The following is a 27,005-nucleotide window of genomic DNA, read 5'->3' on the forward strand; positions in this document are numbered from 1 at the left end:
AGATGTAATAGTGCAGATTTTGGGCTTAGTTTAATTTTAAGCTTTAGTCAGGGGCGTTACTACCGGGGGAGCAGGGGGTGCAACTGGGCCAGGGCCCGCACCCCTGCAGGGCCCCCCGGCAGATTGCGCGCGCTGCAGCCGGCTGGATTCAGCTGCAGCCGCAGAGAAAAATCAGACGGACGAGGGTGGGGGAGGGCCCAGCTGCACGGCCCGCACCAGGGCCCGTCCCCACCTAGTTCCGTTACTGGCTTTAGTTTTAGAGACAAAAAGGGGGTTGATTTTAGTGTTTAATTATTTGTAAAAGACTGGGGGTAGACCATCGGGCCCGTCTGCTTTTTTCTTCTGCAAGTTTTTAATAGCATCTCAGACCTCTTTAATTAGGTTTATATTAATTGGATAGTTGTTGGTGTGAAATCAGAGGGATCTGAACTTTTTAATTAATGCTATTATCCAGGTTTAAATATATCTACTAATTTAGAAGGATTATTGGTCAGGGAGCCAAGTCACTTTTATCAATTTAGAATTCATGTTTCAGCTCTTAGAGAGATGAACCAAGACATTATTTGCTTTGTTACTACAGTTGTTCAATTTGGCTTTTGAGTACGGGGTTTGAGTTCCTTCACCTTTTCTGGTGAAGGAAAGTATTTTAGATTCAGATAAAATTCTCTTTGTTGTCTACACAATTTCAAAAAGTTGTCATTTACTTTATGGTAGAGGCAAGCTCTATAGGAGGAAATTTCGCCTCTAATAACCGCCTTCCAAGTTTCCCACAGCAGGGGAAGGTTGTCTTTATGTTGAGAATTTTCAATAAGGAATAGGTCCCATCTTTCAGTGAGGATATTAGTAAATTCTGGTTGATCTGCCAGCAATACCGGAAAGGACCAAGAGACAAAAACATTTTAGTGCTAGTGCTGAGATAGAAAATAAAACTGGAATTGGGGCATGGTCAGAATGATTAATGAAACCTATTTCTGCTTTTTCCGTTTTGCCTATCAGGTTGTTAGAAATTAAGATGTCATCTATTCTAGTCCCCAAATTGTATTGAGAAGAGAAATGAGAAAACTCCCTTTCTGTGGGGTGGAGTAATCTCCAGATATCCGTGAGGTTGGATGTATTTAGTAATTCATCCACCCATTTAGATTTTTTATCTTGAGTATTTAAGTTTGGCTGACTGTCCCTTCTCAACTTGTCAGTTAGAGATTCTAATGCTAACAGACCCCTGCTGCACAAATATGGCAGCCACTCATAGAGGAACATGGGAGATCAGATAGGTAGTGTAAAAGAATTGGGCAAATACTTTAATTGTAAAATTATAAATAGCATGCAAAGACAATGCTACGATAGATGTAAAAAAACGGTTTAATTATGGTGTCAGTATCTGGTTAAAGGACCAGTAACATAAAAATTTTGTTTCTACATAATGAAAAAAAAAACACCAAGACACACTTAAATTCGCAAAGTCTTTATTAAGAAATAACTTACCGATTCTCTGCTTGCACTCCTCTTCAGAAACGGTGACCGGAAAAAAAAAGTTATTTCTTAATAAAGACTTTGCAAATTTAAATTTAAATGTGAATTGGTGTTTTTTTTTTGTTATGTAGATACAATTTTTTTTTTAATTTTTTTTATGTTACTGGTCCTTTAAGGAAAACTTGCTAAAAGGCAGCAGTTAGAATCTTAGAGAAAAATTCTGTTATTTAATTTTTTAAAAATCCAAATGTGTAAAAAATTTTTATAATACTCAGTGTCATAGTATAATCTCTTATAATTATGAATACAGTTGTACCTATATATCACTGATACTGTTTATCCTGTTCAGGAATGCATTTTGTAGCTAGATTGTGAGGCTATTTTGTGTTAATACATACCTCCCAACATTTTGGAAATAAAGGGCACAAAAAATTTGCCGTGCAAAATTTGACCATGCCCACTTTTGTGGCCAGACCCCCTAATTACCGTGTTCATTTTACAAAATTTGTCAGATTATGAAAGTTTGAACATATTTCTGTGTTTTTTTCCCAGTTATTACAGTTTTGCTAATGAAGGTGAATTGCCCTTTAAGCTGCGAGTAACTTTTTCCAAGGGACCAGTTATCTTATATTGTTTACAATTACATTCTACAATTATTTGCTCATCTAGAAATTGTTACAAAAGTATCTTATATATCTGGGCTCTCTGCCAAAAGCCAATTAAGTTAGAAACTTTGTTTCTTTTTCTGGCTGTTCAGTGCAGAGAAAAACAGGACTTTCCAGTACAAACGAGGGACTACAGGTTGAGCTGTCAAAAGAGGGACTGTCCCTCTAAAAATGGGAAAGTTGGGAGGTATGGTTAATATACTGTAAATGTTTGTATACCAAATATACCAAAATATGCCAAAGCATCAGATTTTGTTCAAAATCAGTTTTATTTGGTAAAACAAGTGTACCTTTGGTTAGTATTGTTTCACTGTAGTTTTTTCAGAACAAATGCTCCCCCCCCAATTTTCTTTGGTGATTTTTTTATGACTTACTGTTACAATTGCTGTAACACTGGAATTATGTTTGATCCCCAGCAATTCTTTTCTGTGTGCTATTTTGTTTCTTGCAGCACAACTATTGTGGCAATTTACAGTTTTGCTCTTTCTATGGATACAATGTAAATTCCCATGCAGGATAGAAATAAAGCAAGATTGAAACCAAAACAACATGAGGTCAATAGAGCTTGTGCTAAACATACTTTTTGCTTGATGTTTTAATCTTGAAAATCCTATGGATTTTGATATTAATTGAGCTTAATAGGATAAACAGGGTAACTAAAGCCACCCCATGTTTGGTCCATGCAAACCTGATAATTAAGTTACCAAAGTTCAGATAATTCTTGTGATAATAATACTTAGCTCATAGTGCAAGTTCATCCTGGGACTAGTCCGACTGCCATCTGGGAGTCAGGAAGGAATTCCCCCCCCCCCCCGAGGCAATTTGGAGAGGCTTCAAATGGGGTTTTTCGCCTTCCTCTGGATCAACTGGCAGTTAGGCAGATTATATACTGTATAGTCTTAAAAGCTTGTACTTGATCAACGTGTCTTTTTTCAAACCTAACGTATCATGTTACTATTTATAATTCTTGATAATTCTTGGAAATTTCATCTCTGATGTCTGTTAATTTTATTAGCCTAGAAAAAAATATTAATGCACAAAGTCTTAGGGGCAGATTCATTAAGGGTCGAATTTCGAAGTTAAAAATACTTAGAAATTCGACCCTCGAATTGAAATCCTTCGACTTCGAATATCGAAGTCGAAGGATTTAGCGCTAATCCTTCGATCGATCGATCGAAGGATTTTTCGTTCGATCGAACGATTAAATCCTTCGAATCGAACGATTCGAAGGATTTTAATCCAACGATCGAAGGAAAATCCTTCGATCAAAAAAAGGTTAGCAAACCTATGGGGACCTTCCCCATAGGCTAACATTGACTTCGGTAGGTTTTACCTGCCGAAGTAGGGGGTCGAAGTTTTTTTTAAAGGGAAAGTACTTCGACTATCGAATGGTCGAATAGTCGAACGATTTTTACTTCGATTCGTTCGATTTCGTTCGAATTCGAACGAATTTAACCAATTCGATGGTCGAAGTACCAAAAAAATACTTCGAAATTCGAAGTATTTTTCATTCGAATCCTTCACTCGAGCTTAGTGAATCTGCCCCTTAGTGTAGTGCATATCTATCATAATGCAATCACTATAGATTCTATAATAGATAACAATTCTATAATATAATTTAGACCCCTGGAACTACTTGTAACCCAGTAGAGTCTGTATTGTAAAAGGTTATATGTAAAAAGATTTATGTAAAAGGTCTCAATTCATATTTGCAGAACTGTTCATCTGCCTAAAAATAATTTGCTGTCTTGCCTAAGAACTTCTAGTTACAGCAGTGGGTAGTGGGAAGGGGAAATCACTGTGGCCTCAGATAAGACTAAGTGGCATCCAGGCACTCAACATGGGCTTCTGGACATATTGATCTTTAATGTAATTTTCATAAATATTTAATACTGATTTTTTTTGTGGCCCATGTGGAGTTTTTAAGAGTGTGGTTGCCACTTGTTTTTTGCGGTTGGTCTATCTGCTCCCCAAGCGAGGGAGGCCAGTGCACCTGGACCACTTTATCTACATGGTGAGTGTTTCAAATAATATCTCCCATGTTTGTTGTTTTGCAGACAGACAGTACTTGGAGCCAGCTGCAGATCCACAACTTTTAATATGCCAAAATGAAAGTTGTCTCTAACTTAATTTTGGGAGGCTCATACTTTGCCTGGGAATACCTGGTATAAAAGGGATAAATGGCCCTTACAGTGATCTACTGGTAATATATAAAAGATTACTCATTTCTTAAAGTGCTTTTAGATGAATTCACATCACTCTTACATACTTTCAAAAACAAATAATGTCCCCCCTTAATAAATGAGCATTCTACAGTTGTATTTTCTTCTGTCCCTACAGTTCCCTTTCTTCAGAAAGCGCCTGCACCACACTTGCCCCTGCCTCCCTAGCCTTGTTTGTTCCAAGTTGGATGGCATATTTCGGTGTTCCGTGGATTTTAAGATTTAAAGTGAATGGGTGTGCTTTGTCCTCTCCTCATTTTGCACAATAACATAAAAATAACCACAAAAATGCTCATGTGTTTCAGAACACAATGATAAACCATCAGCCTTTAGTAATTGGGATTGTTAACGGGTCTAGAGTTAAATTGAATCGGTTGTGTGTTTTGTAGTTCTTAATCACATATTAAAGCCAAAGTATACCTCCTTACCCTGTCCCATACCCATACAGCATATTAATGGGTACTAAATGTCAAGAATGCATATAGAACCAGGCAAAAACGAATTTTAACGTGGAATTTTGCATGCAGTAGAAGTCATTTTCATGTATATATTTACTGGTACAGGTGAATAAAACATAAAAGAAAACTGCACATTGATATGATCCAATGCAAACACTCTGTATATCCAGCATTGCCCTTGATGTTAATGCAAATGCCGTATATGTTTTGTGAACCAAACAGAAGACCCTACTTTCAAGAACTTCAATCTAGTAGTCAACTGTTTTATTACATTGTTGTGTTATAAGCAGGCATATACATCTTATACCCAGAATCAAGTTCTATTTCTGCAACATTTTTTTGTTTTGCTTTTACAGGCAAGGTCAAGGAAATCAAGAAATTCAACATTTTTTCTCCTCTCATATGCCAGCCACACATGCCAACCCATGTGGTAAGTCCACAGTCTTTACCAGGACACGGTCCCAAAACTCCACTCCAGGTGGACAAAGACAGTAACAGTTCAGCCCCTTCCCCCCAAGAGCTCTTAACTTTCCCCAGGTAGTGCTACCTACCACAAAGTACCTCTCCCTTTGGACAAGATAGAGGAGAGGGACAGAGGGGAGGGAGGAGAGTGACTGAGGGCAGTAAACACAGACTAGGGGTAGACAGGTACCTGCCCAGTGACCCCCTATTGTTGTGCCTTAGGCAGGTGCCTCTTCAGCCTACCCCCGGTTCCCCTTAGTCTCTGTCAGTCAAGTTTAAAGTTTAATTTTTCACTTTATTATGCCTTAGGGGGGGGCATAATGGCTAAGTTGCCAGTCTTACAGGAACATTTAAACGTTAAATTTCAATTTTAGAAAATGTCAAATATAAAACATATAAAGCAAGTGAAAAAGGTATTTTCTTTCTTTCTGGTCAACAATCTGAAAATAACTGAACTCAAAAAATGTTTGGAAAATAAATTAGAAAAAGGAAAATAAATAAAATCCTTATTCCATATAGTACTGATTATAGTGAATAAAGTACCCCCTCTGGTAAAATATAAGGATATTATAAGTAACCGAGGAGTTTCATGACCATAAAAAACACGAGGCCGAAGGCCGAGTGTTTTTATACAGGTCATGGAACTCCAAGGTAACATAATATCCTCATATTTTACAACTGGCGGTACTTTATTTATTATAATACACAAGTTTTAGGGAGTCATGTGACATAAATGACATCACTACTCACCGTTTATAACTGATGACATCAGAACTCACCGTTTATAAGGATATAATTTACAAGATATTCATGGCTTGTGTATTATATATGTATTATCTATTGCTCTACTGAACACAACAGACTATAAGTGGGACATTGTGTAGACAACAGATCAAAAACATGGCAGAGCCAACAGGAAACACACCTGTTTGGAACCACATGGATAATGTCATTCATATGTTTTAAAATTGAGGATTACTTTTTTCTGAATTCCTGGAATTTCCATTACATGGACAGTGCCAGTTAATTGGTACCCATGTATGTTTTTTTGCTCTCAAAAACCTGAACGTTTTTAGGCTTTGCTACAGCTGTTTTTTTGTTTTGTTTTTTTTTAATTTAGGGGGTGGCAGCTGGTATTAGCTTGATCATAAACCTCATTAATAAAATGTCTCTTAATTAACTTACAAACATAGTTACATAGTTAAATTGGGTTGACAAATGACAAAGTCCATCAAGTTCAACCCCTCCTAATGAAAACCCAGCATCCATACACACACCCCTCCATACTATCACATAAATTCTATATACCCATATCTATACTAACTATAGAGCATAGTATCACAATAGACTTTGAAATTATGTCTGTCCAAAAAATCATCCAAGCCATTCTTAAAGGCATTAACTGAATCAGCCATCACAACATCACCCGGCAGTGCATTCCACAACCTCACTGTCCTGACTGTGAAGAACCCCCTACGTTGCTTCAAATGAAAGTTCTTTTATTCTAGTCTAAAGGGGTGACCTCTGGTACAGTGATCCTCTTTATGGGTAAAAAGGTCCCCTGCTGTTTCTCTATAATGTCCTCTAATATATCTCTTTCTCTCTCACAGTCTCCCCTCATAATTTATGTCTTCCCTCCCTCTAACCAGTTTAGTTGCACTTAAGGTGCCCATACACTGAGAGATCCGCTCGTTTGGCGATGTCGTCAAACGAGCGGATCTCTCCCCGATATGCCCACCTTGAGGTGGGCAATATCAGGCTGATCCGATCGTGGGCCCTAGGGCTCAACGATCGGACACCAACGAATAGCAATGGGCGGTCGGATCGCGGGACCGCATCAACGAATAGATGCGGGCATCAACGAATAGATGCGGGCGCGATCCGACGGGATTTTTGACTTTCGGCCAGATCTCGATCGGTGAAGCCCGTCGGGGGCCCCATACACGGGCCAATAAGCTGCCGACACGGTCTGTCGGCAGCTTTTATCGGCCCGTGTATGGCCACCTTTAGTCTCTGCACTCTCTCCAGCTCATTTATATCCCTCTTAAGGACTGGAGTCCAACACTGCACTGTATACTCCAGATGAGGCCTTACAAGGGACCTATAAAATGGCATAATTATGTTTTCATCTCTTGAGTTAATGCCCTTTTTTATGCAAGACTTTATTTGCTTTAGTAGCCACAGAATGACACTGCCCAGAATTAGACAACTTGTTATCTACAAAACCCCCTAGATCCTTCTCATTTAAGGGAACTCCCAACACACTGCCATTTAGAGTATAACTTGCATTTATATTATTTTTGCCAAAGTGCATAACCTTGCATTTATCAACATTGAATCTCATTTTCCAGTTTGCTGCCCAGTTTCACAACTTAGACAAATCACTCTGCAAAGTGGCAGCATCCTGCATGGAACCTATAGTTCTGCACAATTTAGTATCATCTGCAAAAATAGAAACAGTACTTTCAATGCCCACCTCCAGGTCATTAATTAAAAATTTGAAAAGCAAGGGACCTATTTCAGAGCCCTGTGGTACTCCACTTACAATACTGTGTATTTTCTTCTATGTAATTCCCCTAACCTGTTGGGTATATGTATATTATATATTTACATTTAGTCCAGCAGTTGCATACCATTAACATATGGTAAGTGTCATGGATTATACTAAAAGAGTTAAACCCAGTTTTGTGGGAATGTTACAGATCAAATGCTGTATATACATTGTTATTTCTGCAGGTTATGTTGTGTGTGATTATTCCCACTTTTGTATAGAAAAAGAGCACTGTCTTTCCATCTTTCTCAAAACAGGAAGAAAGGGGTGGATGATTAAACAGAATATTTCATAGGTTTTTCCCTTGTTTTAAGCCGGGTTTGTGGTTGGACTTCACATTTTAACTTTTTGTGCTACAGATATGGGACCTAGTATCCAGAATGGTTGGGGTCTGGGGCTTTCCAGATAACCGATGTTTCTGTAATTTGGATCTTCATACCACAAGTCTACTAGAAAATCTTAAAATACATTAAATAATAAAATCTTAAAAAACATTAAATAAACCCAACAGACTGGCTTTGCTTTCAATTAGGATTCAATACATCTTAGTTTCGATGAGGTACAAGGTACTATTTTATTATTACAAAGAAAAAGGAAATCATTTTAAAAAATTTGGATTATTTGGATAAAATAGAGTCTATGGGGGAGAAATATTTTCTTTTACTTTTTTTTTTTTTACAAACTTTAAAAATGAGTCTGTATTGGCCAATGCTTCACAGTCCAGCATCTTGCATAGCCGTTTCTCCTTTGAGGGGTCATTACATTTGCACCTCAGCCATTATAATTCTATCATTTAACCTATCCTCATCTAAAGAAGTTTAAAAGAAGACCATAATGTCATAAAGAGAATTTGAATAATGCAAAGTTAATTTATTGGTAGAAATTTGATTTTAGTAGCCTCTTGTATAAACAGAACAGATAAATCACTGTTCTATCTAGATATAAGTTTTATAAGTGATCATTCAGAAAGTGTAGCAAGAAAGGAAAGGTTAATCAGATTTGATTTCCTTTTTTATTTCATCCCATTTATAGATGACGAGTTATCAGTTGGCTTGCTCAGTTGGTCTCACAATGAGTTCATGGACCTAGAAAAAAGAATAAAATAATTTTGTTTAAAAAGGAGGGAGGGTTGGTGTGGATAACATTTTTGGGGAAACATTCCAGTCCAGCGATACCCAACATGTAGCTCAGGGGGCAAATGAACTCTCCTCTTTCTTTTACTGAATGGTAATGTATTGTGCCAACATAGAATATAATGAGGTGCTCTTTGGAGAAGTTGGCCCCTGAAAAATTCCTTGCTATCTAACGCTGTCATTAGCAGTTGACACAGATGGGGCAGTATGTGAAGGGGATTTGGGATGAACAAACGTTGAAGGGCCATTAACATATACTTTGAAAATATAATAGCAATGGTCGAAATCACACCTTATCTGATCAGTCCCACATTTTATTCAGCATTTCAATACAGTTTGTTGAAGACAGTAGGTCTGGACAGCACAAATCTAAGATTTCATTTTTATTGCCTCATCACTCCACCATAGGGATTAATTTTATCCAATATAAGTAAAAGAATATGTGCAAAGAGATATATACCTGCTAGAGGCGAATTTTGCTACTGTAAACTGAAGAATGGACAATCAAACTGATAACAGAAGTGAATAGAACTTGCTATATTCAATTTGCTGACATCCTATGTGTAAAATACCTTACACTGCAGCTAGAAAAGTGTGCCTTAAAGTAAAATAAAGGATCAGTTGTTCTGAAAAACTATTATTGTATTGCTGAAAATGTGTACAGGGTAAATATTTACCTGAACATGAGGGGGAGTACCCAGAGCATATAGCACAGCATTAGCAATATCACCACCATCAAGACACTATGGAAAGAAACCGTAAATTAATGATAGTTGCAAATATGTGAACACAAGAATTTTATTACACAAGTCAAGAAGTCAGCTGTAGGTGTTGAAATCGAATTGCTGTTCGGTTGCAATGTTTTACACAGCATGATAAATAGGCCTCCCAGTGTATTTTAAACATATACAGACAATAGACAGAAATAATTGACAGAAATTATTCACACAATATGGTTGTCACCTTTTCTGGAAAAAAAAATACCGGTATTCATACATATTTGTTTTTTCCCTATTGATAACTTTGGCATAATGCATTGAATTTAACAGCAGATGGCAACCTTATTTAAAAATGCAAGTACAAAGAAATAGTTTGGATGCAAAATTTAGTGTACATTGAGGCACTTTTATATACTCCTCCTGTGGGGAGAGCCTATGAGCACTGTCCAGCCTGCTCTAAGGAATGACCGGGAGCCCTTGGCAACCCGGATGTCAGCAACACAGGGAAGGGTGGGGAGAGTGACAGAGGAGAGAGTGACAGAGAGGAGAGAGAGCAAGAGAGGGGTGGGAGAGTGAAAGAGGGGAGGGGATGGATGGGAGAGCCGCAGAGAGAAGCAAATATGGACTAGGAATAGGCCAATTACCCTTTAACATGTACCTGTCCAGCACCCCCTATCGTTGTGCCCTAGGCAGGTGCCTCTTCTTCCTACCCCTAGTTCCAGGCCTGCTGATGAATTATGCAGAAAAGGAAACTCTGGCAGTGGCGGATTGGGGTATTCAGGGCCTACCAGGGCTGTCTCACAATCAGAGGTAGGGGGACTGACAATCCATGCACAGGAATCAAGCCTGGGTCAGCGGGGGATTTGGGACATAACTGTGTTTCTTTCCTGTGTCCCGCCAGCCTAGTCTAGGGTTGCCACATGTCCGGTATTTTTGATGGTTGATGCCAATGTTATTTATAGGGAAAAAAGATAAACATAAAGGAAGGCTGGTATTTTTTTCCAGAAAAGGTGGCAACCCTAGCCTAGTTCAGCCCGAACTTTGGAACTAATGCCAGTCTGGACCTTCCAGTAATTCCAGGGTTCCATTCCAAACTGAAATGTGTCCAAAATTATGCCATGTCCATACAAAATCTAGGTAAATACCACGCACTACAGTGTTTTTTCAAAGCAGATGCTCATTTGTGTCCATACTAGTGCATCTCACACAATTCCACTATAATTCTTCAGGATAGAGCTGAATAGTGGGTTAAAAACCACTTGGGCTTGTAAATGGGCCCCTTTATATCTGTTCACAGTGATCAGCCTCTCTAGAAAGGCAGGCTCACAAAACAATATTTCCTCAAAATTGTAAATAAAGAAAACTGTTAACCAGTAGGTGGCACTATGATGCGAGTGAGAACAGTTTGCTATAGATTAAAAAGAAACATATTTTGCATATATCTTTTTTTTTTTTCTTTTAATCTATGCAAATAATCCATTCTACCATTCTGCCTCGTCATGTACTTTCAGAAAGAGCCAACAATTCACATTGGAACGGCATTCAGATAAGCTGTTCTTCTGTACATTGCTCTGAACAAAGGTAGCACTATATAAATAAAATATACAAATATAGATAAGCCTTTGTTGCTTCTCATTAGTGTAACTGAAGAGTCATGGCCGGACTTGTGTGTTTTATTATTGCGTGGCGCTCTCCTGTCTACCATTAGGTGGGACATGGGAGTATTTTTAGCAATACAGGTGTTAGGGAGATGGTACCTTCCCCACTGTTCTGTTCTGCTGGTGGGGGCAGTGCCAGGCTAGAATACCTTGTTGCATCAGGCAACCGATGTGTGTCCCCATCCCCTCCCAATGAGCAACTGTAGGAAGGCCCAGGGTGCTATTAAAACTGCGGCATTTATAATCCCGCAGGGCTTGAACTAGGGGAGTACAGGCAGAAAAGGTATGTGCCCAGCACCCCCACACCATTGCTTCCATTGGGATGTGTGTCTTCTGTCTACACCTAGTTCCGGCCCTGGGGAGGGGGGGCATTACTCCAACTTGCAGTGAAGTAAAATGTGACTGAAGTTTATCAGAGCACAAAGTGACATGGCTGAGGCCACCTGAGAAGCTAAGAATATGTCTAGCCCCACATAAAATTTCAAAATGAAATATAAAAAAAAATCTTGTTGCTCTTTTGAAAACAGGTTTCAATGCAGGATGCTGCTGGAGGAGTGCCATTAACCCATGTCCTTGTAAGCATTACATTCAATATGTTTAATTAGCTTACATTTGTAACTTAGGCTAGTGCCACAAGAGGCTGACTCACAGCCTGTGTATAAACACAGACCAATCATCAGTTGATCCACTGGCCTCAGTTCGATCATGTGTCTGAACTCACAGGCACCGCATCAACTTGGATGCAGACACATGAAACAGGTTTCAGAACAAAAATGCAAAATATAGCATGTCTGCACGCAGGCTGATGCAGTGCCTCTAAGTGCAGACACAGGAGCAGGCAGACGCCAGCGGATCAACAGATTCAAGCTATCAGACTCTCCCTTACCATCCAAATGCTCCCTAAAGACCCAACTCTGTAGAGAAGCATATTCAATGCATTTTGACGGATACGGACAACAACTTATCATTAAATACCTACTGTTTTCATCCTCCTTATGTTTCAAATGTACTTTTCCCCAGCAGTCCCCAACTTTTTTTGCCTCAGGGACGGTGTAAGGCAAAATTTTTTGCACGGACTGGGGGGGGGGGTGAACTGCGTGCACAGTGTCAAATTTGGTTTGTCTGCATCAAATTCTGTCCGTCCTCATCAAATTCGGTGCGTCTTCATTAAATGTGCACTCGACTTGACGTCCCAGTTCAGGTTTGTTCAGGTTTTACTTTTTTGTTAAATTATTGTTAAATTATTGTAAGACCTCTGTTTAAAATGAATGTAGTGCTGCATAACTTTCTGGCTCTATATAAATGAATAATGATAACTGTTTATATGCAAGCCAAAAATCTGCCTGTGTGGCATTAGCCTTAGTGTATGCTGTTTTTACTGCTATCATTTGAGCTGTCCTTTATTTTCTGTAACGTGATGTGCTGTGCAGCATTAAATGCAAACAGTTTAGATATACATACATACATACATACATACATACATACATATACACACCCAGTATATAAGCCCTGTCTACAGTTGTTCAAATAGTTCCCCACAGGCCCAATAAATAGTCTATGTCATCTTACAGCACCCCCTTTGCTTTTGCCAGTATAGCCTTATGAAACCTATTGGGTATACATTCAATATGTCTATGAATACGGATCTGAATAAATAACTTCTTTAAGTGAAAAGTCACAAGTGTTACCTTAAGTGATCTGTACAGCGTATTTGCTAGTGACGGGTCATGTTCAAAACATCTGTAAGCAAATTCTGTCTCCACAAGACCAGGAGAGATGCTCTGAAAATGTACCAAGAAAAAAGCTTTATCAGGAATGGTCTTATGTTGTAAAGCTGTATCCATGATGGGATCCTGTCATTCTGTCCATCTAATGTATCTGCCCATACAAAGGCTTGAGAAACTTCACAGCTCCATATAATAGCTTGTTGAATAGGAAGAATTACCTTGTTCTCCCACAAATACACACCTCACTTAACCCTTTAAGGAACAGTAACACCAAGAAATGAAAGTGTTTTAAAGAAATGACAATATAATGTACGGTTGTCCACCATTGGTAAAACCAATGTGTTTTGCTATAGAAACACAACTATAGATTATAGAATGAAGCTATTGTGTAGCCATGGGGGCAGGCATTCAAGCACAGGATACACAGTAGATAGCAGATAAGTTCTGAAGAATTCCATTGTATACTATAGGGCTTGTCTGTTATCTGCTGTGTATCCTGTGCCTTTTCTCGTTTTTCAGCTTTGAATGCCCCATGGCTACACATGCAGCTTGTTTATATAAACGATAGTAGAGTAACAGAAGCAAACACACCCGTTTTATTAGTGCAGTGCATAAGTACATTATATTTTAATTACTTTAAAACACTTATTTTTTGGTGTTACTGTTCCTTTAAGTGCAAAAGATTACAAAATCTACAATGCTGTTTGGAAAGTACTATGAAGTGGTAGAAAATACAAGTGTAGTATTTTCCACATTTTTGGTCTCCTCTTTGATTTATGCTCCATTGATGGCATTAATAAAACGTCAGTCAAATTTGGTTCATCTAAACACTAGGGGGGTTGTTTACTTAAGTCAGTTTTTTCTGGTTGGAGTTTTAGAAGTACATTTTTTTAAGGTTGCTAAAAGTCTGAATAAAAAAGTACTCCATCTCAAACCTGCCCTGATCATGTACAGTAAGTCAATGGCAGATGTCCCGTTTACAATTGGAAGAGATCATGATGTGCATGGGTTTCATACAATAACCCGAATAATTTGTGGTTTTCGGGTGATAATCAAAAAAGTCAAATCCGAAAAAAATCGTAAGATTTGGATTTTTTCCCTGTTTTATCCAGTCTTTTCCCACACCAGATTTTTCGAGTTAATTTATGAATAAATTAGGTAAAAATGTGCACGTAAGCTGGTCAAAGTGGTTTTAAGAAAATAATCAGAAGTTGATTTTAGTAAATAACCCCGTAAGCGTTCAGTCAAATCCTATTTGGAATTTAGCTAAATTCTGAACTAAATCCTGGATTCACTGCTTCCCAATGAACAAAGAAGTTTACAAGACTTTTGGCCTTTGTACAATTCAGAATGTACCATTGTCAACTTCTCTCTATACAATGATACAAAGAAAATCATGGCAATTTTTTTTCAAATTTAAGTTTGTACAAGTTGTTCAAGTCACGCTGATCATGCCTCTTGCATTGCCACTGTACTGGTGGTGAAGTATATTTGTTTGACATGATTTGTCCTTCATAAAGCAATGTGGATACTAAAGGAAAGGGGAAATGAGCTGTCTGTTGACAATTCAGCTTCACAAGGGAAAATGCCTTCTTGACCCCAATGTGCTCCTTCTATCGATTACTATTGATTGTTTAACAAGTCATAATTACACATGTTCTGTCTTTCATGATAGCTTTTGGAAGTTGCTTCAGACAGGAAATGTTGTTTTAACTACAAAAGATTTCACTGAGAGAATGGGTCATAATACACAATGTGCCATAGGTCTTAGCCTCTGGAGCCATATAAATTACATCCAACACAGGTATCAATAATGGTTACACTAATGTTCTTTTGTTTTGTTTTTTAAACCCCACATTACAAAAGCAGAATATGGTGTATGTCAACTAAAGTGGATGGCATATGCCATTAAAGCAAGAACTCAATACTTACTGTAACACGAATATGGCTCTTCAATTCTCTCAGCTCTTGTCTAATCCCTTCAGTAAGTGCCGTAACTGTATGCTTGGTGGCACAATAAAAGTGAGCATATTTTGCACAATGGTAGATATGGCCAAGAACACTACAAAAAACAAGTGTCATAAAAGTTAATGCGGTTTTCTTGAAGTGATGAGATACTGTAATTTATCTAGGAGGTGTAGTTAAGACTGCAGCTGGAAGATAATGGAACAAACCCACTTGTTATATTAAACTGTGTTACAACATATTGTATCAAATTGTGCTACAAAGAGGTCTCTGTATTTACCATGCAACATTATTTTGGCTTTATTTCATGCACAATATGGGATCTAAAATGCTCAGTGTTTAAGGGAGCCACCGCCTCCCTTTTTATAATTGCACCTAGGAACCCACTGCCTGAAATCACTGAGCCCCTGGATACTTCAGTGTATGGGATACAAAGCTAAAACTGACTGATGCTGACTAATATTGAACAGGAAGGATAATAGCTAAAATTATTTACCCATACTATATTGGATGTTTAAGAAATTGGTTTCACAAATAGGTTTCTTATTGTTCTTATAGATTTTCAGAGATACATGTTCGTAACATAACTAATGATATTATATACCATTTTAATAAATATCCACCACAGTTTAATCAACTTAATCATGTTCCATGTCAAGCATGCCACAGGTGACCAAACTGTATTGGAAACTGGTTACTGAGATGTCCCATACTAATATTCTGAACTGTATACAGCATAATGTGAGCCAGCTCCTAGGCTCAAGTAACTGCACAGAGAATGGAAACTACAATATGCATACGCTTAATACTTGCTTTATGAAACCCTAGAATACATCAGAACTGCAGCAAATTAACTGTACAGCAAACATTCTAATCTCAAAGTTTTTCCAGTGCCATAATTTTGCACCACAGAAGTGAAATACTGAATGCTGTAAGAGAAAAAAATTGAATGATACAACGAGAAAGTTCAAATCACACTTCATGCAAATGAATAACATTTGTATTGTTTTATCACACCACAGTTTAGTCTTCATGCTCTGCTCATTGAGATTTTCAGCTTTGTCAGAAATTGCTTACCCTTAACTTTTTGAGAAAATATGGCCTCCTTTTTGGTATACCTATGATGTTTGAATGCTTCCTCATATAGAAATAGTACCTCAATTTACTGACACTTACCTAAATCTAAACAGCATTATACGTGACACTATTCCATTGAGACAAGGCTGTTCATGGTTTCGGTAACAACATTCTTCCACATGTTACTTTTGTTTACCCTGCTTTAACACAAATTGATCTTTTTTTAAAAAAAAACAACAAAGTATGTTTATGAATTAACAAACATTCCACAAGCTTATTACATTATTTCTGCATGTAAAATATTAAATAATGTTTTACATTACTGTAGTGATTGTTTTGCAAGTTCATATACACAGGACCATATTTACCATGTAGGTACCCGGTTGCCTATAAACCACCCCAGTCCACCACTAAGGGGCAGATTTACTAAGTTCGAGTGAACTTTCGAAGTACAAAAAGTTCGAATTTCGAAGTAATTTTTTGGATACTTCGACCATCGAATAGGATACTACGACTTCGAATTTACTTCGATTCGAAGTAAAAACCGTTCGACTATTCAACCATTCGATAATCAAAGTACTGTCTCTTTAAAAAACTTTGACTTCAATACTTCGCCAACTTAAACCTGCCGAAGTGCTATGTTAGCCTATGGGGACCTTCCAGAGCAATTTTATCGTACGATTCAAAGTACGAACGTACTACGATTGTACAATTGTACTACGATTGGAATACGATCATACGATGAATAAAATCCTCAGATTTCAAATTCGAATGTCGGAGGATTCTATTCGATGGACGAATTTCAAAGTATTTTCCCCTTTGAAATTTGACCCTTGATAAATCTGCCATTAAGGTGTCACAAATGATGACAGCTTTACTTGCAACTAAATCCAATTGCAAAACTGGGAGGGCTGAGGTCCAGTGCATCTCCTCACCCGGGACGTTCCAGAAGTCCTTGCCGCCCTGATGCCAACTCCCTTTGCCCCAGGCACTTACCTTTCTTTCCAAGAAATAGAGCAGGCCGGGGGGGGGGGCTCTCAAGGTGAATAAACATTTGCAAATAGTCACTCCAGAGCTAGAAACAGCACATGCTGGGGCTACAATTTAACCCAGGGAAGAGCACCTTTTGCAAAGCAAAACATAGGGAGTAAATACAAAGTCTACTGTAGGAACACCAAAACAGATCCTCTGCAAACTAGGTTACCAAGGATCAAAACTGCCAAGCTGTAGCCTTTTTTTTTTTTGATTTTCATATCACCCACAGATACTGGGAATGCTTGATGCTGTAGTAGTGACTCCTGTATAAACATACATAGTAATATAATAATAAGTCTTGTTTGTCCACTACTAGCTTGCTACTTGTCAAGTAACCCATAGCAACCAGACATTTGTTTTCAGACAAGTAACTGCTATTCCCTGACTGGTATCAATGGGTTACTAAACCAGTTGCAACTTTGAGAAAAGGATTACCCTTATAGTTTGCAACAGTTTGTTTTCTATGGGTTATAGGTTACAATACCTGGAGCAAATTTTGACTCTTTTTTTGCGATGGTTTAGGTGGCAAACAATTCAAAAACTATAAAGAAGACAAAATGAAGGGCATCTGAAAAGTTGCATAGAATTAGCCATTCTATAACATACTCAAATTTAACTTAAAGGGGAACCACCCCTTTTAGAGCAGTAACTAAATCAATAACATTTTTGAATCTTGAATAAATACTTAATCCGTTTGTGCAATGTCCACACATTTCACACACCTGTCCATTCATTCATCTGTGTGAAGTGTGATTGTTGTATACAATTTTGGACTAGAATTTGGGTTATATGATGCCTAATGTGCATTAGTTGATATTAAAAAGAGCTGGTATATACAACATTTCATTTCAGATCACACATGCACATGAAATAAGGGGTTAGTATTAAAGATGCACCAAATATATGATTTTTGGTTTCATCTAAATATTAATCTGAACATCAGAAACCTTCTGCCAAATCCCGGATCCTTATCTGCATAGTTGAGGGAAAAAAAATGTCATCAGTCACGAGCAATGTTTAAGGGTACAGATTTTGTTTGGTTGAACAACTTTGAAAATCTTTAATGCTCAAAAAAGGGTCCGATACACCCCTAGTAGTGGTAAAGAATGTAATTTCTGTGGAACAGTTAACATCCCAGTACCACATTAACCACTTCCCAGACCCAAACATGCATCCAAATATTAAGCTGCTGCTATGCAGATGCTACTACAAACTATACATTTACTCTTATACTATAAATTTAATATTATAAATGACAGGATACGATTAATGAACCCAAAAAAAATAAAAAATAAAAAAGACTCAGTCTGCAACAGTCTGCAAATATTCCACACAACCAGTTTTATTGATATCATTAGACAAAATGTTATTAATTCACCCATTTTTCTAAAATTACCGTTTAATGTCACCCAGCCATCACCATTCTACCCAAGTAAATTAGAAGTGCAAATTAATAGGACATAATTAACTGGCAAAACAGCAATAACAAATTTGCAGTAAAAAACCTTAGACTGTTAAGTGTGTAGTGCACAATGAAACTAACAGAGTTTAGTTCCTGCTTATTGCAAGTTTAAGGAAACCAGTGCATTCCAGTTTTTGCAGAACTACAACTTCCAACAACTTTGAGGGAAGAAAATTGGCATTTGGTGGTGATTACATTTCAACTGAGGTAACTAGTTGAAAGCAGTAAGTTCAATGTTCTGAGTTTTACCATAAACACCAAATACCAAAGCTATAAGAACTAACAATTGCCAACTAGTGCAAACATAAAGTATGTGCTATTTGACAAGTTTCTATAGTATTTTTCTGGCCCTGCACTAATAGAATAAGTTCCTCTAGGTAGAGGTTATTGGATGGGCATTATACAAAGCTATCGTTTCCAACAAAGTTGGGAATCCGTGTAATTTTAAACAGAATAAAAAAGATAAAAGACCTTGAAAAATGTCAACAAGAGGACTGATATGCTGGACACAAATGGTATGTGAAACAAGTTTTTATGAAAGGGCTGGTCCTAGTCGCAAAATTGTACATATTTTTGGCTGTGCACCTTGAATAAGAGTCGTGATAGAGTGCAGACACTTTGCCAAATGATATATGTGTACACACTTGTATATATACACAAAAAAAAAGGCGAAGTTGCCTGTGTGAGGTAACTTCGGGTGACTATGGAAAATGCATCGCCGCGTATTATTAGTTAATTATTATTAGATTAATTAGATTAGATAGGGCCCAGGGTGAAAGTGAATATTACCAACATTTCTCTACTATAACCTAAGGAAGGGCACTGCAGACCTTGTGCAGATGTGCATCCAAGCCTCAAGGTGCAAGAATAGGTATATGCTGAGAATTCTAAATTACAAGGGTGGTAGGCTTTAAATTTTATTTTTTGTTGGCTTAAAGGAAAGACGGTACCCCAAACAATGTAGGTCTTGATACAAAGATATTGCATAAAACAGTCCATATGTAAAAAACTGCTTCATGTAAATAAACCATTTTCATAATAAATATACTTTTTTAGTAGTATGTGCCATTGGGTAATCATGAATAGAAAATTGGGATCCTAGAATTCACGGTGCACACAAACAAACCATACATGTTAGGTCACATGGGCCAATTAAAAGAGAGAGTTCTGTCTTTTGCTTCCACACTTCTTCCTGTTAAAGTTAGTATTGTGGTATTTGTGGTCAGGATTCTTTAATATGCCACCTAATTTGATATAAACTATCTGTTGCTTATGGTTATAGTTTTCCTTTAAGCTGTGAGTCTCCATTCCCCCCCCCCCGAGAGTCTTGTTTATCTTAAATAGTTACAATTGTATCTTTGTTGTATCGTAAATTGTTAGAAATGTATTGAAGTGCAGCTGCTCAGTGTTCTGGGCTCTCTGCCAAAAAGCCTCTTATTTGAATTAAGTTTCAGATACTTTGTATCTTTTGCTGGCATCATTGCAGAAGATCAAAGAGAAACTTGGGTGTTTTTAATAAAAACCCAGGCCTGCAGGCTGAGCTGTCAAAATCGGTACTGTTCCCCAGAAAACGGGACCGTTGGTAGGAATGGGAATGGGTAGATTTGCTTTAAGGCTCTGTAACACAATGAAGACCAACATGTTGAAAGGTCTACTGCTTGTTAGACCTTCAGAGTATAAGCATTTATTTCAGTATTATAGATTGCATCTCAGTATTTCTGGTTTCCACGTTTAAGGTTAGAAATATAAACAAAACATTTAATTAAAAGTCAACAAATTATACAATCTAAAGTGTCATATCACAGAAATGAAGTTTATATAAAAAGACTTGAGGTAATATGGATGCCTATAGACATGTAATCACAGTGGTGCAATCACAGGATTTTATAAAGCACAGCTCTACAATACAAAATCTCAAGCTATATAGATAGAGTACATGAATCACATTATGTACTTGCCGTTTAATTTTTTTTTTTTTTTCTTTTTTTTTTCCTTGGCTTGGAAGTATTTGATAGACTATCCAGTCAACCAAATAGTTTCTCAATATCAGAATGGGCTGTGTGTATATATGTAAAAGACCAGCAAAACCAGGACTTCTCTTTACACATGTATTAAAGGTGTTGCCGAACTTATTCTCTATATATTTCCACTATTACCTTGCACCTCAACATTTGTGTATAGGAGAACAGAAGTGGGCAGCATATTTAAAAAATATGCTTACATTATGAAGTTATTAGGAATCAAAGGCAGAAAAGTTTGCAAAGAAAGATGCACAATTTTCAAGTGATATCCCAATCCAGTCCCAACATCATGGCGGAATTAATACAAGTATAATAAAGGCATAATTTGTGTGCAAAGAGCATTTGTCCAGAGTATATTTGTGTTTATAAATTATAGCAATAGTGGAAACTATGCTATATTGTTTGCCTTGGCTGAGGCTCTCTTCCCAACCATACAAAACAACAGTAACAGCTACTGTAAACTATAAACTTGCACTGTTCTAGTAAAGCCGTTAGAAAAAATATTAGGTTAGGCATGTAATGTTGCAAAGCTCATTTTATGCTAAACAATTTTAAACATGGAGTGAATGTGTTTTGCATGAGAAAAAAAAGGATAAGTATAAATCCAACAGTTCGGGAACAACAAAACTTGCATTAAGTCTAATGCAAACAAATGCATTTTTCTAAATATAAACTAGTTACTGGCTATAATGAGGTCACGTACTTCAGTAAAGCTGGCAATAGAAAGATTCTATCCCATGTCTGACAAACGATCGCGAGTTGCAATCTCCCTGCAATCTCCCAACCTGCCACTTACCATTCAGATTAAATAGATAAAGTAGTAAAAGAACAAATCAGACTACGTTCTGCCGATGACGGCAATTGTACAAAAGTTATGTTATACATGCAGGGATATTATCATTAACTGTCAGACATCTTCTAACCTGAAAATCATACAAAGCTTTGTTTCGTACAACTTAATCTTTGTGTGTATAGCCAGCTATAAGGTGGTCATGCACACTACAATTATAACCTTTCCCCACAACCATTGGTCGTACGAAAGATCTTTTGTCCACTCTACTAATGTTTAAAGTTGAATAGTCGGATATTCAGGTAAAAATAAAAAGAATATTTAGCCCTTTCTGACGATTCAGCATTAACGTTATGATGTTCATGCACCATCAAAATTTTCAGTCTTGTTATTGGTACGTGTATGGCCACCTTTAAGGTAGGACTTCATGGACGAGTTCCACGCAATCCGACGCAGGCGTCACGTTGTATGCAACAGAAATAACGTAAGTGAATGCATTGTCAGATGGTGTCGCAGCGATGATCCGACGTGATGCGTCAGATGAACGCTGCAAATTCATCCGACATTTCTATTACTTACCTTATTTCTGTCGCATCTGATGTGACTCCTGCGTTTTTGCGTAGCGCGTCGGAATGCACAAATTGTCTGTGAAGTCCTATCCTTAGGCAGATAAACGACTGTATATTGTTACAATAGAATTTTTGAACCATGAATGGCATGGTAGATCCTGTAACTTCCTGGTAAGTGTCTTATGGAAGTTGCATTCATCTCCATAAGTGATCTTAGGGTGGGCTGAAAATACATGAGCTATTGGAACTATGTGTAGATCCTTTCAAAATTGTGACACTAGTGTAAAATAAGAAGAGAGTAATATGAAAAAGGTAATTAAAAAAATAAGTAAAAAAACCATCCAACTGTATTGTTGCCAGGCATGATGTCAGTGTCTGGTTCTCTAACATTTCAAACAGTGGCAAACTAGAGTGCCCTGGGCCCCCCTGAAAAAAAATCTTCAGAGTGGCCCGGCGCACTCGGATCCCCATCCTCTCGCCCTCTTCCCGCCTGGACTCCACCCACTCCTAGCCCAGACTCCGCCCACTATCCCTCCATGCTGCCGCACTCTGTTTCCCCACCAAGTAAGAGAGCGCTGGGGAAAGGGAGGGTTCTTGTTGGCAATAGAGGAAGCAGACCCTGCAGTCCAGACCTCCCTGCGGCTGCGGGGTGTGTTTCCCCTATAGTTATACCACTGATTTCAAAAATATCAAAGGAACCAAAACCTGTATTATTTTAAGCCTTGCCATTATCTGTACCATATGATCAAAATAGCCATTACAACATAAACACTAGCCAATTGTTTTGCAAGTAGCATAACTGATGTTAACTGGTATGTCCGATTAACAGTTATTCAAATAAGTCAAATCAACCAAAAAGGGCAAAAACAGTATTAAAATGAGGTTACGTCGATTAACGGAATCAGACATAAAAATAATTCTGTATGAGTAATTAAAGGTTCACTAGAGGTAATTTTGCTATTGTGATAGCACACAAGTTCTAAATTGCCTTTAACAGGTAGTGAAAAGACAAGCATTCCTTTAATTTAGATAACATGCATAGTGTGTAAGCATCAGGTGCACCCATTTAAACAATTATTTCTATTTTTGTCCTCACAGTATTTCCTTCACACATATTTCCTAATACATGTATGTAGTTGAATTAAAAGTTATCAGACACAAAATTTTTATAAAAAAAAAAAAGTCAAGCGGAATCTTGTTTGGTACCCAGTTATAAAGACTTCATAGAAACCTAGAGGAAACTCTTGAAGGAAAATTGAGGAAAATTGAAAAGGTTCATGAAGAAGAGCACACAATCACCAGACCCAAAGCAAAATATTAAAAAATCAACCATTTTGATTCAGAAGGATCTGACAGACACAGGAAGGCAATCCCTATTAGACGTTATGTGGATGAACAAACCAAAGAAGTGTTCTGGAACCATAATTCCAATTAAATTATTTTAGTTTTGGGGAAAAGCACAAATTAAATTAACAAAAAACAAAGACAAAATTCCTTTGCTAACAATGTACTTTTTGTACTGGTTACATAATTAAGAAGAAAAATATATTTCCCATGTTTCTTTTTTTTTTCTTCTTGGGTAAAAGTCTCCAAAAGTCAGAATCCTTAATATGTTCCTCCAAGTTAGCCCTTGAAGGAATGTTAAGTTGTAATTAAGTCTTCTCTCAAAACTCAGCTTCCATGTGCTAAATCCCTAGGATATTTGCTCAGTAGGCCTCAACTGAACATCGCCAATCTAAAAGCAGAACAGACATGGGATATAAATGAATGGGAAATGATAGATGACTTAATACCACCAAATATAAAACTCTAAATAATTGGATATGTCACATGGTTCACATTGTATGGACTCATAATGGGAACAAAAGTTTAATTCATGAACAAGTAATTTGGGTACCAGCAAATAAAGAAAATTATTCTATTATTTTTTAGGTCATTTAGTGTGTGCAGACATATTCTATACATGCTACAATAAACTGAAGTGGTGCAATCATGGACCTAAAAGGCTGGTATCTTCCTGTGCTTAGGCTGTGCTTGCGGTCCATTAGTGATAAAAAATGGACTATGTCAGCCATGCAATGAAAGGGAATAACATTTAACATAAGGATTTTGCTACAAGTGAACTCACTGGGGCCACTGACTTATTGAAAGATTAAATGGCTAAGCAAGCTGGACCCAGTCAAGTCAAATTGACAGGGCCAGATTTACATAGCGGGTGCACCTAGGCCTGCTGTAGTTTGTAGCCCCCGTCCCCTTCCCCTTTATTCACACAAATTTGTGGAGCAATGGGGATTGGTGCATGGGAAGTTTAAAAAACGATCGTATCTCCTGCATATCCCCAGTGTTTCTGAACCAATATGGGTGTGGTTGGGCAGCATGTCGCCCCCTAAAATCCTGCCACCCTATGCCCGGTCCTTGGTGGCCGTTCAACATATCCGGGCCTGCAAATTGATATAGGAGCATGTTTCATTCCAGTAGAATAACTATTTCTCTCCTTTTTTAACAGATAGATTTTAACTGCTAGAATTTAACCTACTTACTGAAGGGTCATCATATAACCATGAGCGGCATGTATTGTTTATTCTGCACCAAAATGATACATCATCTTTTATTAATTATTATTACTTTTAATAATTTGAACTTTTGATACTGTCATAAAGGCTCTATGGGCAGTAAAGGGATTCCCCACAACTGGACTTTTTTTTTTTTTTTTTTTACACATTGGCAAGGTTGTTAAAGTTGTATCCCTACAAGTTTCCCTAATACAATGACTGTGTAGTGGGCGTGGGGCTTAATATTATTGAATACAGCACTGTGTACACACACACAGTACTATATGAATAAATATAAACACATTTAAAAATAAGGGCTTGGCTTTTGTATAGTGTAAAGTACTAAAGGACTGCCAATAAACAGCTATTTTTCTCAGTGTAGATTGGTAGAAAATTACCTAGCAGCCATGTTGTGGACACAGCCAATCTTAGATTTAGCATGCATGGCCATCTGAAGCTTTCATTTATCTCATTGTATAATATCAATCAATAGAAGTCATAACTGCACGCTATTGCTTAATGTTCCAAAAGGAAAGGACCAAGAGTGTTTTAGAACTATGTCTACCGACCTGTACATGAGGAGGAGCACTGAGCACATAAAGCACAGTGCTAGCTATATCTTCAGCTTTCAGACACTGCAAGATAAAAAGCATGCCATGTGTTACATAGAGATTATTCTAGCAGGATTAAAACATACACTATATTTTCCATCTAAAGGCATATATTTTAGGATTAATACTGCACATTTACAAAGATGGAAAATGTCACAGTTCACAGAATAAAAGTGCATTCTATTTCCAAGAATTTGTACAAAGCAATTTAATAGGTTTAATCATTACACTTGTTTCCCATGGTTAATGGTTATTATATTTAATACAATTATTTTATATCTCATTTCCAACCATTGTTCCATTTGTGTTTTCATTCAGAAAGGAAAATAAAGTTTTATCATTTTCATTCCTGAATACTGTGGTTAAACCCTGTAATTGTTTTTATTAGATAAGAATATGGCGGTTGCATGCGTACATGTACTTGGTTAAGGAAACGACTTTAGGGATGAATGCCAACCCTACTACTCCTACATTACCAGGGCCAACGCCCTTCACCCTTAATGCTCAGGGTTGCAACTGCCAACAACTATAAGGCTGCAATTTAATCTATCATTAAAGGAACAGTAACACCAAAAAAATAATGTTTTAAAGGAATGATATAATGAAATATAATGTACTGTTACCCTGCTCTAATAAAACTGGTGTGTTTGCTTCAGAAACACAACTATAGTTTATAAAAAGAAACTGCTGTGTATCCCTGGGACAGCAATTTAAGCACATGAAACATAGTAGATAACAGATTAGCTCAGCAGTATAAAATAGGATTCTTCAGAACTTATCTGTTATCACCTGTGTATCCTGTGCCTTTTCTAATTTTTCACCTTTGCATGGCTGCCCCCATGGCTACACAGCACCTTGTTTATCTAAACTATAGTAGAGTATCAGAAGCAAATACACCAGTTACCAGTGCACAGTGTTGGAGTGGGATCCGAGGGGCCCATCAGAAAACCTTAGACCTTTGGCCCACTTTTCAAACTATTATTTCTTCTCTCTTCACTTCTCTCTTTACTCAACCACTGACACCTGGGCCCATCGGTAGTTTTCCTGGTATCCCAGTGGGCCAGTTCAAGACTGCCAGTGCAGAACAACAGTACATTATTCATTTTTTGGTGTCATTGTTCCTTTAACACTATCTTCACCAGTCCTGAAGTACGATGGTAAGCCACCTGCCAATGTTATACACAGGATTATGGTATGGATGCACTGAATACAGGATTCGCTGAATCCCAGCTCCTGGCCGAACTGAATCCTAAAAATCATGTGACTTTTTGTCACACAAAAAGGAAACTGCTTCCAGTGCTTGTAGCAGTTGAGAAAACACCATGATTTCTATAGCCCTTAAAACGGCAAAATACAATCTTTTTTATCCCCTACAGCTGGTATTATTGTGACTAAATTCACAAATATTAAGCCATAATAAAATTGCAGCCATGTTTTAAGAAAGTATTTGCTGTAACTGATCAATTGGAGTAAGCCCTGGGTGGTGCAAGATATTTACAAGCTAAAAAACAATAATTCATACCTTCAATGCAGTTTCTATATTTTACTAACTAGCAATTATGTGCCACTAGAGAAAGTACAGTATGCGGTTTCTGAAACTAAATGCTTATTTCATTCATCTATACTAATCAGTTGCCTGTCATTCTGACCTTTATACTTTCATACGTTGCAGCAGCCTTCTCCGGATCATTATCAAGGAGTTTAAAAGCAAATTCAGTTTCCACAAGACCTGGCGATATACTCTAAGAAACAAAAAGATTTCAGAGATTTCATGTCATTATAATACATAAGTAAATAAACAGTATATGCTATATATGTATAGCCCTCTTACATGCAGTAAATTATATTAAAGGGTTAA

General features: G+C 37.4%; 1 protein-coding gene across 2 annotated transcripts in view; it reads right to left on the reverse strand.

Moving 5' to 3' along the window:
- Positions 1-8,677: 8,677 nt before the first annotated feature.
- Positions 8,678-27,005, reverse strand: part of dhrs11.S (dehydrogenase/reductase (SDR family) member 11 S homeolog) — a 60,330-nt gene continuing 42,002 nt past the window's right edge. The window contains exons 4-7 of one of the 2 annotated variants that reach the window (XM_018248420.2): positions 14,998-15,127; positions 13,027-13,119; positions 9,639-9,704; positions 8,678-8,913 (exon numbers count right to left, since the gene is read on the reverse strand). In XM_018248420.2, the coding sequence (XP_018103909.1) occupies positions 8,872-8,913; positions 9,639-9,704; positions 13,027-13,119; positions 14,998-15,127 (331 nt within the window). In that variant the 3' untranslated portion in view covers positions 8,678-8,871. 2 annotated transcript variants of the gene reach the window in all.

This window comes from Xenopus laevis, chromosome 2S, assembly GCF_017654675.1.
Source record: "Xenopus laevis strain J_2021 chromosome 2S, Xenopus_laevis_v10.1, whole genome shotgun sequence".
Taxonomy (NCBI): domain Eukaryota; kingdom Metazoa; phylum Chordata; class Amphibia; order Anura; family Pipidae; genus Xenopus; species Xenopus laevis.